This window comes from Narcine bancroftii, chromosome 4 (genome assembly GCF_036971445.1).
Source record: "Narcine bancroftii isolate sNarBan1 chromosome 4, sNarBan1.hap1, whole genome shotgun sequence".
In the NCBI taxonomy this organism is placed as follows: domain Eukaryota; kingdom Metazoa; phylum Chordata; class Chondrichthyes; order Torpediniformes; family Narcinidae; genus Narcine; species Narcine bancroftii.
In genome coordinates, this window is record NC_091472.1 from 214029205 (window position 1) to 214044002 (window position 14798).

Genomic DNA, 14798 nt, shown 5'->3' on the forward strand with positions numbered 1-14798 from the left:
TCCTGATGCTTGTTTAGGTTGCAGGCCTGTCGGCTCTGTGACCTGTGGATGACGAGCATTGCGCCTGCGGCTGTGAGAGCCCTTTGCAAATTCAGCAAGTAAGACCTACATTAGAGCCATTTACAAAGAGATTCCTCTGAAAAGAGGGGACTGGGGCCTCGCATGATATAAATGAGGATATTAAATGTCCCTCTGAGTTTCTAATATGCCACTTTAAAATAAAATACAAACAAACCCAATTACTTATTTATAAAGCTCTGACAGTTATTATAATCAGAAAACATTCTGGATGAGAAGGTAATAGGATTGTTATTCCCATTTGTGAGGCCAAGTAAAAGCTATTGTGGAAATATAAATCCCATGTCAATGCCTTTCCATTACAACTGCTTAAATTATTTATGCACTGTTGGTACAATACGAGCCCCATGAAATAAAAAGTATTAAAGGAAGAGGTTAAAATGCCAGTGCATTATGAAGAATATTTAGAGATGGTTAAAATCACTTTTTTTTTCCGCTGAATATTTTGGGGTAGTTAATTTTTAAAAAGGAATGATTTTCCCACCTTGGTATGTGATTAAACCTCATGTCCAAAATTACCATTTTGTTTTCTTACCAACAATTCAGTGTAAGTCTGATGTTAAAAAGGAAGATTTGCATTTAGGTAGCAACTTTAACAAAATCGGACATCATTGAAATTCTGGAGTGTAGCCAACTGCGCAGCCACATGTGGAACGCAACAACTAATTTGGGCAAAAAAAGCCCTTGGGAAAGGTCACAAGGTAGTGACCAGATCATCAGGAATAAAACATGAAAGTCTGCAGACACTGCAATTGAAGTAAAAGCATAATGCTGAAAAACTCAGCTGGTTAATAGTGTATTTACATAACAAATATAAAGATACATAGCCAATGTTTAGGCTAGAGACCTTCATCAAGGTCATTTATATTCATCAAGAACCAGATCATCAGTTAAAGGTGTTTTGGAAGAAAGTTCTGCCCAGGACCTGCTGTTCTTCAGGTCATACCACGAGATCTCTGACATTCCCTGTGAAAAGATGTATGGGATTCACTGGCACATGGCTCACCAAAGTTGCCACTTCCATCAAGATTGGCATTTCTCTGGTCCTCAGACAAGATCGTTTTGTTCAGATCACAAGTGTGCAACTTCGACCCAACCTGAGGGTGTGAGAGTGTGAATTTGACACCCTGCTCATTTGCATAACAATTGATTTTGAGCAATGAACAGACCTCATTTGCCGGGCAAAAGATTCCTGGGTCTCTGAGGATCTGTCCTGGACCCTCCAGGTCGACACATTCACAAAAAGGGCTCACTAGCGGCTATACTTTGTGAGGTGTCTTAGGAGATTCGGTATGTCACCGAAGATTCTCGTAAACTTCTACAGGAGAGACCATACTGGCTGATTGCATCACTGTCTGGTATGGAGGTGCCAATGCTCAGGGCAAGAAAAACCTCCAGAAGGGTTGTTAACTCAGCCTCATACATCTCAGGCACCAGACTTCACTCCATGAATGACATCTACATGAGGCGGTGTCTTAAAAAAACAGCCTCTATCCTCAAAGACCCCACCATCCAGGCCATTCATTCCCTCTTCACTCTGTTACCATCGGGGAAAAGGTACAGGAGCCTAATGACGAGCACTCAGTGGCTTAAGGACAGCTTCTTCACCGCTGCCATCAGATTCCTGAATAATCAATGAACCAAAGACACTGCCTTCCTTTTCTTGCACAAATATATTTTTAAAAATTTATTGTTGTAATGGTGGCTTATTTGAATATCTGCGCAATGATGCTGATACTGAACACCAAATTTTGTGACATGTTCATTGCAATAAATTCTGATTCTGATAAGTGAAGACTGCACACTGTTTCTTTCCTTGGGGGGTTCTGCTTGTCTTATGTTATACTGTGACAAACATCATTCCTTTACTTGCAGTTAGATGTGTAGCTTGGCAGGCTTTACACTGACATATGTCACATGAATAGATCTTGACTCAACAACTCACTGTGGTTACCCACCACAACCCCCCACCTATATTACAAGCCACAATGCCACATTCCTGCTCAAGTGTCAATGGCTACAAGTTTCCCCTGTGTCTTTGTGACAGGAACTGGATGAAACTCTTTTTGTCTATCAATCAGGAGGTTGTGAGTCAGGCACCAGCTCAGAGACGTGAACACGGCATTAAACTTATTGTTTAATCACCCATGCAGACATGCACTAAAAGCCTCAGTTCTGTGTGCCTTATAGGCAGCTGCAAAGCAGTCTTCACGCTCTGCCACCATTTTTCATACATAAAAGAAATGCTTATATAGTGGCAAGGAGTTCTGCAGAATGGAAACAGGCCATAAAGACCAAGTTTGTCCCATTTGCCTGCAATCAGTCCATATCTCTCTAAACCCTCCTATCTATGAAACTAAATGTCTTTTGAACATCTCAATTGTCCCACTTCTACCACTTGCTCTGGCACACACCCACAACCCATTGTATGAAGGAGGTAACCCTCAGATCCCTTTTAAATCATTCCCCCTCACAATACTCTCCAGTGGAATTCACTGAGAGCAGGAAAAAGACCATGAGGATTTACTTTCTCTATGCTCCTCCAGGTTTTAATAATCTTACAGAAGGTCTCCCCTAAACCTCCTATGCTCCAGGGAGAAATGTCCCAACCTATCCAACCTCTCCTTCCAAGCCAAGTCAATTAGTCATTGTAACATCCTCCTGAACCTTTCCTGCATGTGTCACGGTGCAGACCCCTGGGTAGTCTCGATGGTCTGTCCCTGTGTGGGCCCCAGGTACCTCACAGTATGGACCCCTGGGTAGTCTCTGTGATTCATCCCTGGGTGTCACAGTGTTGACCCCTGGATAGTCTCGATGGTCTGTCCCTGTGTGGGCCCCAGGTACCTCACAGTATGGACCCATGGGTAGTCTCTGTGATTCATCCCTGGGTGTCACGGTGTTGACCCCTGGGTAGTCTCTGTGATCGACTCTGTGTCACGAGGTGGAACCCTGGATAGTCTCTGTGGTCCATCCCTGTGTGTCGAGGATCAGACCCCTGAGTAGTCTCTATGGTCTGTCCCTGTGTTTCACGGTGTGGGGCCCTTGGGTAGTCTCTGTGGTCCATCCCTGTGTGTCATAGTGTGGATCTCAGGGTAGTCTCTGTGCTCCATCCCTGTGTGTCACGGTGTGGACCCCAGGGTAGTCTCTGTGATTCATCCCTGGGTGTCACGGTGTGAACCCTGGGTAGTCTCTGTGGTCCATCCCTGTGTGTCATAGTGTGGATCTCAGGGTAGTCTCTGTGTTCCATTCCTTTGTGTCACTGGACCCCTGGGTAGTCTCTGTGGTTTGTCCTTGTGTGTCACGGTGTGGACCTTTGGGTAGTCTCTGTGGTCCATCCCTGTGTGTCACGGTGTGGGCCCTTGGGTGGTCTCTGTGGTCCATCCCTGTGTGTCACGGTGTAGACCCTTGGGTGGTCTCTGTGGTCCATCCCTGTGTGTTATAGGGTGGATCTCAGGGTAGTCTCTGTGTTTCATCCCTGTGCGTCATGGTCCCCTGGGTAGTCTCTCTGTTCCGTCCCTACGTGTCATGGAGTGGACCCCTGGGTAATCTCTGTGGTCCGTCTCTGTGTGCCATGGTGCAGACCCCTGGATAGACTTGTACCATCCAGTCAACAGTTGAAAGTCTTTCAAAGAGGGACTGGCGACGTATCCCCCTGAAAATCACTGAAGCAGTACATGTAATCAGGGCCAAGTCTAGAGGGTGGGAGCAGCAGCGGCTCAGAGACCACCCCTCCAGAACTTTTGAAGCGCAAGGGAAAAGTGAACAAATCCAGTTGGACCTGAAAGCCTGCAGATGCTGGGTCTCCTGTGAAAGTCCACCATTTATCTCTTACGTGTTGGCCCCATGTGGAGTAAATGCAAGCAAGCTTATTAAACATAGAAAACATAGAAACATAGAAGATAGGAGCAGGAGTAGGTCATTCGACCCTTCAAGCCTGCTCCGCCATTCAACGAGATCATGGCTGATGTTAAAGTTCAGTACCCCGTCCCCGCCTTCTCTCCGTAACCTTTAATACCCTTATACTGAAGAAATAGATCTAATTCCCTCTTAAATATATTTAATGAACCTGCCTCTACTGCCCTCTGCGGCAATGAATTCCACAGATTCACCACCCTCTGGGTATTCTACTCAGGTTTGATGAGACAAGAATTGGAGGACATCGGTTAAGGGAGAAAGAGGAAATATTTAAAGGGAATGTTTGGGAGAACCTAATGCAGAGAGTGGTGGGAGTTCCAGCTGAAGTGGGCTCAATTTTGACGTTTAAGGAAAATTTGGATAGATACATGGATGGGAGGGGTATGTAGGGCTATGGTCTGAGTACAGGTCAACAGGGCAAGGCAGAATAATAGTAAAACACGGTGTTTAAAGCACTTGCTTTTTTCAGCCGCTATACCTTGTTCGCTGATTCCAGGTCTCAATTATCTTGAAGGTCAGCAGCCTTACTTCTCTTTACCCTCATCCACCTATCAATCCCAGCCCAGTCTCTCGACCCAGGCGCAGCCCTGAACGATACATTTTTGTTGAAGAACTTTTTGAGTGTTTTTGCAGTGCTGTGCATGGCCTTGAGTCTTGGCACAACTGAAATTTGCAGCAAGAATTCCCTGAGTAAAATGGTGATTAGTACACTGCTACAGGGACCATTTGAGTACGCTGGAATTGCTAACCAAAGTCATTGTTAATCAAACTTAAATAGGGGAGCTATTAGCAGTTCTGATCAAGGGGCATAACACAACCTTAAATCATTCTGAGAGTTGGGGCTTTGAGAATAATTTATTAAAATACTTCACTTTAAAGGACTGGTGAAACCTGAATACCATCCCCCCAAAGAAGTCAAAAGAAGTCACAAATTTCAATCAAACAGACAGAAGTTCAAGTTCAAAATTGTAGACAGAGTACCTTCTCTGAGCATAAAGCCCCGCAAAAATTAGTGTATCACAGGCCACTCTCGAGAAAATCTACATGGAAAGTTGCTGCCATCAGGAAAGAGGTACAGGTGCCACAAGACTTGTACCACCAGGTTGAGGAGCAGCTGCTATCCATCCGCCATCAGACTCCTCAACCACAAGTTCAATCAGGGACTCATTTAAGGGCTCTTTGCAGGTTATTTATTACTGAATATTTGCTTTTCTCCACTATTGCGCAGTCAGTTTGTTTCTATTCTTTCTTTATTTACATTTCTCTCTTTTGTACGCAGATATTTTCTGAAGTACAGATTACCTGGCCCGCAGGAAAACAATCTAGGGGTTGTATGTGATGTCGTCTCTGAACTATGACAATAAACATGAACTTTGGTCGATCCTGATGAGCCATCCATAATACCATCAGATTTTTATCCGTTTCTTTCTTTTTCCAGTGCCATCTGAAGAATTCCATGAATGATGCGTTCCATTTAGGCTTCTCTTGTCTCTGTTGATTACTGTTTGAAGGTTTCATCTGATTTTGCTCCTCCCCAATTTAAACTGATAGGGTGATCAGTGTTTCCCCTTAAGACTGCATAACAAATAACAATGATGTCTGGATTCACAGAAGCACAACACACATTGGCAGCACTGTGCTCTCTCTCTCTCTCTCTCTCTCTCTCTCTCTCTCTCTCTCCAAGTAAAATACAAAGCCAATGAAATACAATTAGCATCCAACCTAAAGTTTAAAAATAGTGCTATTTGCAAATAACTATGTGTGAATAAAAACAGCAGCAAGCAAACAATTATAAAAGTACTGACAGTACAGTATGAGCACAATACGACTCAGCGCTGTGATTTAAGATTCAACAGGGTCACAACCTCGGGAAAAAAATCTCTTCTTGAGTCTGCTGGTTCGGGTGAGTGGAGGATTCTGCAGCACCTACCAGATGGGAGAAGAGTGAAAAGTCCATAGTTAGGGTGAGATGCATCTTTGATGATGCTCTTCGCCCTGCCCAGACAGCGTTCTTGATGGATGTTCTTACTGGTGGGCAATTGGATACCGATAATCTGCTGGGCAGTTTTCACCACCCGTCGAAGTGCTTTACGGTCCGATACGAGACAGTTGCCATCCAACACTGAGATGCTGTAGGCAAGTATGCTCTCAATCCATCAATATCCTGGGACCGAGGTGAACTTTCTTCATACTCCGCAGCAAATAAAGGAGCTGTTGCTCCTTTTTGATCAGGATGGAGGAGTCCAGGGACCAGGTGAGATCATTGGAAATGTGGACACCAAGTAATTTAAAGCTTGGTACATGTTCCACCACAACTCCATTGATGTAAATAGGGACATGAGTGTGGCTTCCAGTGCTCCTGAAGTCTACAATGATCTCCTTAGTCTTCTGGGTGTTAAGTGCCAAGGTGTCGACACACCATGAGGCCAGGTGCTGGACCTCGTCCCTATAGGTCGTCTCATCATCCCCTCTGATCAGGCCAACCACCCTAGTGTCACCTGCGAACTTGATTTGGAGTTGGAGTTGGAACCATGTACAGGAACGCAGTCTTAGGTGAAAATGGAATACAGGAGATGACTCAGCACACACCCCTAGGGCACAGTGAGAGTGTGCAATCCATCATTTTTAGCCCCTTTTACACAGTAAATTGGCCGATCAGTGTCCTGGTTAGGAATGGCGTTTTTGCTCTTCACACTTGGCCACTCTTAACCGGGACACTGCACACTTACACACTTACAAGGACCCATCGCCATGGATAGGACTGTCCTACCTTCAATCAGAAGTGCCCGAATGCAATTCTCAGGTTCACACTTGGCTGATTGCAACGCCGGCGTCTGCAGACACTGGGGATTGCAGTAGGGGTCAAGGCCGTCTATCCCCAGTGTGAGATGACATCGTTTCACGCCGGCATTCAGATGATTTTGTTTTCACACTTGACCCTTTTTCAGCTGATTGGCCATTAATCACTGGGACTACACGCAAGTGTGAAAGGGGCTTTTGTGACTATAACCAAAAAGCCCGAGTGTAAAGGCGGAGATTCTCTGCTCTTACGTCAGGTGATTTACCTCCATGAATGTGTCCTAGCTGGCTCCAAGGCGCCAACTGCAATCCCTCTTAGGGGATGGGTCAGCAGCGGAGTGCTGCATTCCGCCGCCTAGCATGAATGTAATGCCGCTGCAAGCGGCTGCCTTGGGCCAGGCTGATAACATTAGCCTGCAATCCATCTCACTCACCCCTCTCCCTCCATGACCCCCTCAGGGAAGGGGTGGGAGGCGGAAGCCTTCAAGGCAGGGACAGCTCGTGAGGGCCGGGCTGACAGGGTGCGGCTGGTGTGGGCCGAGACAGCTCTGCTGACTACTTCACCCTGCGGCACTTCACCAGGCTGCTTTGGCCTTCAGGGCCGTTCATCAGCGCCAGCGGCTCAATACACAGCAGAGCAATGACCGTCTATGCTACCCATAATCCCCCACACAGCTGAAGCAGTTCTGGGAAATGCAGAGTGGGGTAACGAAGTCAGCCATTGCTTGGTGCATATGTATGGCGTCATGGCAACAGTAGCCATGCCTCCTGACAGTTACATCAATGCCCCAACAGCCTCCAGGCTGAAAGGGGACATTGGAGCAGGCTTTTGTAGGCCTGCATGGTAAGGTAAGAAATACCTTTCCATTCAGCTTTTAAGCTGGCCTCCATACAGAGACTGACTATGAAAAGGCTTTACAAGTCCTGTCTCCAGCCACTGCAGTAGGAGTGGAAATATCATTCTTGAGTCTCCTATGATAGAATCCAACTGCTGTAGGAACTCAGTGAATCAAGCAGCATCCATGAAGGGAAATGGGCAGTCAACCATTTGGTCCGAAATTTTGTTTCCTTCCCGAAGAAGAATTTTAACATCACTGCCTCAAAGCAGGATTTTAACCCAGAACTTCACAGTCCCAAAGTAGGATTTTAACCCAAAACATCACTGCCCCAAAGCAGGATTTTAACCCAAAATGTCACTGTCCTGAAGCAGTTTTAACCCAAAGCATCACGGTCCTGAAGGAAGATTTTAACCTTGAAATCACGGTACTAAAGCAGGATTTTAACCCAGAACTTCACGGTCCCAAAGCAGGATTTTAACACAAAACATCACTGCCCCAAAGCAGGATTTTAACCCAAAATGTCACTGTCCTGAAGCAGTTTTAACTCAAAGCATCACGGTCCTGAAGGAAGATTTTAACACAGAAATCACGGTACCAAAGCAGGATTTTAACCCAGAACTTCACGGTCCCAAAGCAAGATTTTAAGTCAAAACATCACTGGCCCAAAGCAGGATTTTAACCCAAAATGTCACTGTCCTGAAGCAGGATTTTAACCCAAAACATCACTGTCCAGAACCAGAAACTCCACCCAAAATGTCAAATGAGAATTTCCTTTCATGGATGCAATCCTTCCCCCATCCTCTGCTCTCCCACTGCCACAAGCATCCCCTTCCTTTAGAAGGGAGACCAAACCTGCTCATGAAATTCCAGGTGCGTTTCTTGGGGCCCACAGTAATTGCAATGAAATGTCTTTAAGTTTGTTCTCATATCCTGCTGCAATAAATGCCAATGGACCATTTGCCTTATTAATTGCCTGCTGTATCTGCACATTAACTTTCAGTGATTTATGTGCAAGGATACCGAGGTCCTTCTTAACAGCAACGCTTTTCAATCTTTCACCAATTAATATATTTTTTCTTTTTCTATTGAAGTGGGTTAGCTCACATTTTTCCACATTACTTTCCATTTGGATGTCCACATCCAATCACTTATCCTGTTTTAAACACACTAGAAGCCTTTCTGCATCCCACTCACAACCTACACAGTCTCCCAACCATTATCATCAGGAAACTGATTTATGACGCTCATTCCCCTCATCCAAATCAATGATGTAGATTGTGAATATCTGATCCTCGGGGCACCCTCAGCTTCCCCTCCTGTTAAACATCCTTTTATTTCCACTCTATTAACCAATTCTTGCTCCGTGGCAGCATGTAGCGTCCCTCTATGATTTTGTCCTCTGCACTATTGCTGTTCAGTTGGCTGGCCCTGTCTATACATTGATTAGATCCCTTATGATTAATTGAAGGGACAGTCAGCTCTCTCCCTTGATTATTAACACTCACTTCACTAACCTGTACCCTCCTATTAAGTTTCCATATTTTCTCCAAGCAACCTGTGACCCCACGACTTAGTTTAAAACCTCTCTACAACCCCAGTTAAAACAGAGCATCTTCGCTTTGTCCACATCAATGATAGGGGTCTCCCAGTGGCCAAACCATTCCCATGCTGACATGTCAGTCCATGGTCTCATGCACTAAAAAAAACCAAGGCCTCCCGTAAATCGGAGGAGCAGCACCTAATATTTCCGCCTGGGAACTCTCCAACCCAATGGCATTAACATCGACTTCTCTGGTTTCTGCTAACCTACTCCTCATTCTCTTCCTCTTCCTTATCCCTCCAGCTCTCCACCCCCTTCCCTCTCAATTCATAGAGTCATCACCCCTCCCCCTGTTTGCTGGTGTGCCCTCCCTCCTTTGTCCACTGTTACCTCACCTGTGGGACTGTGCTCCTCCCCTTGCCCCTTGCTCATACCTTGACAAAGGGCTGAAGTTTGAAACGTTGCTTATGTATCTGTCTTTGCTATATAAAGTAATCTGTTTGACCTAGTGAGTTTTTCCAGCATTGTGTTTTCACTTCAGTACCAGTGTCTGCCAACTTTCGTATTTTACTCAACTCTACAACCCCAGTTAACCAATTCAGGTAAAGCTCACACCAACAGAACAGCTCCCGAGATCTCTCTTCCTTACTGCTGATGCCCGTAACCCAGGAATTAGTGTTGTAGAGCTACACAGCATTCGATCCATCTCATCCATCCAGGTCCAAAAAACCTCTCTGTATTTTTACACCTGTCCTCATTACACTAATCATTGACTGTTCAAACAGCACAAAATATCTGAGCAAGGCATCCCAAAATATTGAGATATATATATATATATATATATCTACCAGCACCACCTACGGCTCCTAGAACGCTTCCACCAGCGTTGTCTCCGCTCCATCCTCAAAATCCATTGGAGCGCTTTCATCCCTAACGTCGAAGTACTCGAGATGGCAGAGGTCGACAGCATCGAGTCCACGCTGCGCTGGATGGGTCACGTCTCCAGAATGGAGGACCATCGCCTTCCCAAGATCGTGTTATATGGCGAGCTCTCCACTGGCCACCGTGACAGAGGTGCACCAAAGAAAAGGTACAAGGACTGCCTAAAGAAATCTCTTGGTGCCTGCCACATTGACCACCGCCAGTGGGCTGATAACGCCTCAAACCGTGCATCTTGGCGCCTCACAGTTTGGCGGGTAGCAACCTCCTTTGAAGAAGACCTCACTGACAAAAGGCAAAGGAGGAAAAACCCAACACCCAACCCCAACCAACCAATTTTCCCCTGCAACCGCTGCAACCGTGTCTGCCTGTCCCGCATCGGACTTGTCAGCCACAAACGAGCCTGCAGCTGACGTGGACTTTTTACCCCCTCCATAAATCTTCGTCCGCAAAGCCAAGCCAAAGAGAAAGATATTTTTTAAAATATCTATATATATCTCTTTCTCTCTCTCTCTCTCTCTCTCTCTCTCTCTCTCTCTCTCTCTCTCTCTCTCATAGACAACAGACTCGCCAAGGCAAATAGCATCTTTGGAAAACTACACAAAAGAGTCTGGAAAAACAATCACCTGAAGAAACACACAAAGATCAGCGTATACAGAGCCGTTGTCATACCCACGCTCCTGTTCGGTTCCAAATCATGGGTCCTCTACCGGCATCACCTACGGCTCTTAGAATGCTTCCATCAGCGCTGTCTCCGCTCCATCCTCAACATTCATTGGAATGACTTCAGCATCAACATCGAAGTACTCGAGCTGGCAGAGTCTGCAAGCATCGAATCCATGCTGCTGAAGACCCAACTGCACTGGGTGGGTCACGTCTCCAGAATGGAGGACCATCGCCTTTCCAAGATCGTGTTATATGGCGAGCTCTCCACTGGCCACTGAGACAGAGGTGCACCAAAGAAGAGGTAGAAGGACTGCTTAAAGAAATCTCTTGGTACCTGCCACATTGACCACCGCCAGTGGGCTGATATCGCCTCCAACCGTGCATCTTGGTGCCTCACAGTTCGGCGGGCTGCAACCTCCTTTGAAGAAGACCACAGAGCCCACCTCACTGACAAAAGACAAAGGAGGGAAAAACACAACACCCAACCCCAACCAACCAATTTTCCATTGCAACTGCTGCAACTGTGCCTGCCTGTCCCACATCAGACTTGTCAGTCACCAACGAGCCTGCAGCAGACATGGACATTACCCCTCCATAAATCTTCGTCCGCGAAGCCAAGCAAAGAAGAAAGAAAGAAAATCTATATATACAGTAAAATCTGGACTGGCTAGTGATTGGGCCGGTCTGGATTTTCCGATTTTCCAGATTCTCAGCAGTACTTATAACATTCAAATTTAAGGAGCCTAAATAGGTATATGTTGACAGTTTATTAGGAAAAGATTTTGTTCATATTAAATACAAAGTCCAACTGAACCAAAAAAAAATCTTACATTTCCTCGACTTCCGTGTGGTCACTTACGCTCGCAGGCACGCAATGGCTGAGAGTTTTCGAGAAGTCCAGATTCTCGGGTGGTCTGGATTTCTGGCATCCAGATTTTTGGATGTTCACTGGATGTGATTATGATGATGTGCTCTGCATTGTGTGTGCACCGTGCTCAGGAGAAACGCTGTTTGGTCTGGGTGCACCTGTACAGTCAGATGATAATGAATTTGACAGGGACTGTCTGCACTATTGCACGTCACCTTTTGTAAACTAGGGTTACTGTGAATCGTTATAATTTATCACATATATTTATTGTCTTTTTTCATAGCTTACAATTTTTTTTACATACACCTTTTTGGCTGTAGCAAAAATGGATTTCAGCATGTATGGACATCGTACAATGTGTGTGACAATAAACTCCTTATCATTATTAGAATGTGCAATTGAATCCTACTTTTCCACACTGGCCTTTCAGTATGCAGTCAACTATATGACTATATTGACTTGGTTTATTCGCACGTGCTCTCCTTGTATGGAAAACATGCAGTGTTTTTGGGGGAAAGAGTCTTACAATGCACTTCCCGGAGCAGTTCCAGCTGCATGAGGGATTATGGGTAACGAAAATGGCTATTGTTCGCCATGTATATTTGACCTTACAGTGATGGGTGGCGCTACTGCACCACTTGTCCTGCCTCCCTCAGCTCCCTTACAGGCCTCCATGAAAAGTATGTCCGCTTTTTTTTCCTAGAGCTGGCTTCAATGTGGCATCGCTCCATTAAAAGGGGCTAGAGTAAATTAAAACCCCACTCTTTCCTATTGTCATGTCTGAACCAGTTTTTCAACCATAGAACAATGGGAATGTAAACATTTTGCTTCAAAGTCTGAGGCATTTTTTTAAATTAAGAGATACAGCCAGATAACAGGCCCTTCCCTAGCCCACGCCACCCAAATACACCCATGTGACCAATTACAACTCTACCTCCATTCGTCTTTGAAATGTGGGAGGAAACAGGAGCACCTGGAGGGAACCTACAGAGGTCATGGGGAGAACTTACAGACAGCGCTGGATTTGAACCTGGGTCGATAGGTGGTGGCAGGGTATGTGTTGGAAAAAGAATCTATGGGAAAACCAAGAGTGCAAAATGCCATCTGAAAAATAAAAGTGAAATAAGAATGGATGTGTGCACGTGAACTGTTTTTGACATTTTTCTTTTCCATCTCCAGCTGATTCTGAAGACAGTTCCATGTCTGGCCATGAAACCCCCAGCAGTGAATCTGCATTACGATGGACAGCTGAGCTGGAAGATGGGGAGAACTCCGATGGTAAGGTGAAGAAGGGGAAGAAGAAGAAAGACAAGAAAAAAAAGGTGACCATGAAAGCAAAGGAAAAGGACAAGAAGAAGGAAACTGAGAGTCAAGAGAAGAAAGGCAAGAAGAAGGGATTTGGAGCAATGCTCAGGTAATAATTTTCTACATATTGTGCATGATATATTCAGAAGGGACGCACCAAGGAATTTTATTGCTCATATCCACCTGTTCTGTTCCCTCTCTACCATGTGGCCCTTGTCTAATTCCACCACAGAAGAGGGATGCTAGGTAAATGCAGCTTGTTCCTGTTGGTGCGTCTGTTACCTTTAAAAGAACTGAAATGAAATTTCAAACGAGCTGTGTGAGTAAGTCAGCACACTGAAGTCATGATGACTTGAAACTCAATTCCTGAAGGAGAGATTTCTCATGTGTCTGTTTCATGAATTATGTTCTCTCAATCATTTAGAATTAGATAAAACTGTCTTAAACTCTGAAATAATGTTGTATTGGTCATCATCCTGCAATTCCCCTCAATGAACCTACCTCCACCCCCTCCGCTCTTGCGCTCCAAACAGAAAACGCCAATATTTGGAGAAATGACTTCCCCCTCCCTGAACATCCAAACTTTTGGCCTTTCGGGGAATGTGATTGCCTGCCTGAAATATCAGATCATTCCAAAGGAGTAAAGCCACTGGAAGTGGTACAGATCGCTTTATTGAAATAGACGGTTAATGCAGAAAAGTAACATGTGGGTGAAGCAAGCAATTAGTAAGGCAGCAATATGTTGGCCTTGACGACAAATGCTGGCACATTGAGGGAAGGAGGGGGTTGTTGAACAATATCCAGAACACTGTGCAGGCAAGTGTGGACTCATGTATGTTGGGTCAGAGAAGATTGAATTCTGGGAAAGGAGAGCTTGTACAAGATTGGCTTCTACTCAATGAAGTTATTGGAATATTGAGAGGCGATTTCAGGTTTCTAAGAAAGAATGAAAGGGTTGAGGTTCAAGGAGAGGTACAGGAACTGCAGTCTATGAGTAAGCCATGGGAATCTCATTGAGAGATAAACATGGACAGAAATGGTCGGTCAGTGTTTCAGGTTGAGAGATCAAGGCATTTTTCTTCAATGGGAGAATGTAGAACAAGGCAGCATGGTTACTGTGGTAGTTAGCACAATGGTTCTCAACCTTTTTCTTTCTACTCACATCCCACTTTGTATTCCCTCTGCCATCAGTGCCCTGTGATTAGTAAGGGATTACTTAAGGTGGGATGCGGGTGGAAAGAAAAAGGTTGAAAACCACTGTTTTAATCGTCCTTCATTGACTCGTTATGTGGGCAGTTTCAGAACTCCAAAGGAAATGGGCCAATGACAATTTTTCTCAAGGTAACAATTGGGTCTAGAGCAGTGATTCTAAATCTTCCCTTCCCAACTCACGTACCGCCTTAAGCAATCTCCGATGGCATAGGGATTACTTAAAGTGGTATGTGAGTGGAAAGAAAAAGGATGAAAAGGGTTAACATGATGACATTACGGTGGCAGCAACCTGAGCTCAAATCTGACGCAGTCTGTAAGGAATTTGTACATTCTCCCCGTGTCTGTGTGGGTTTTCCCCAAGTGTTCTAGTTTTCTAGTTTCCTCCCACCCTCCAAAGACATATTGGGGTGCAGGTTAATTGGGTGTAATTGACCAGCATGGGTTTCAATGGACAGAATCGGCTTCTACCATGTTGTAAATAAAATTTCAAAACTTAAAATTTAAAAGGCGAAGGGGCTTTGGGACAGAGAATGATGCTGCACTGTTTTTGGTACGTTCAGCTTAAGAGACAACTGGATTATCACTTGGTGAGTAAATTCAAGGAAGTGATCAATAAAAGTCTGAGCACTATTGAGTC

The 14798-nt window shown here is 45.0% G+C and overlaps 1 protein-coding gene and 1 long non-coding RNA gene across 6 annotated transcripts in view; both read left to right on the forward strand.

The window, feature by feature from the left end:
- Positions 1 to 14798, forward strand: part of LOC138761575 (partitioning defective 3 homolog B-like) — a 1428627-nt gene that overhangs the window by 849716 nt on the left and 564113 nt on the right. For all 5 annotated transcript variants that reach the window (XM_069933904.1, XM_069933905.1, XM_069933906.1 and 2 more), the window contains one exon: positions 12824 to 13058. In XM_069933904.1, coding sequence (XP_069790005.1) covers positions 12824 to 13058 — 235 coding nt within the window. The remainder of the gene's footprint in view (positions 1 to 12823; positions 13059 to 14798) is intronic.
- Positions 2978 to 5369, forward strand: LOC138761578 (uncharacterized). Its single transcript, XR_011356379.1, has 3 exons — positions 2978 to 3089; positions 4873 to 5178; positions 5273 to 5369. It is a non-coding gene; the product is annotated as an uncharacterized lncRNA (long non-coding RNA).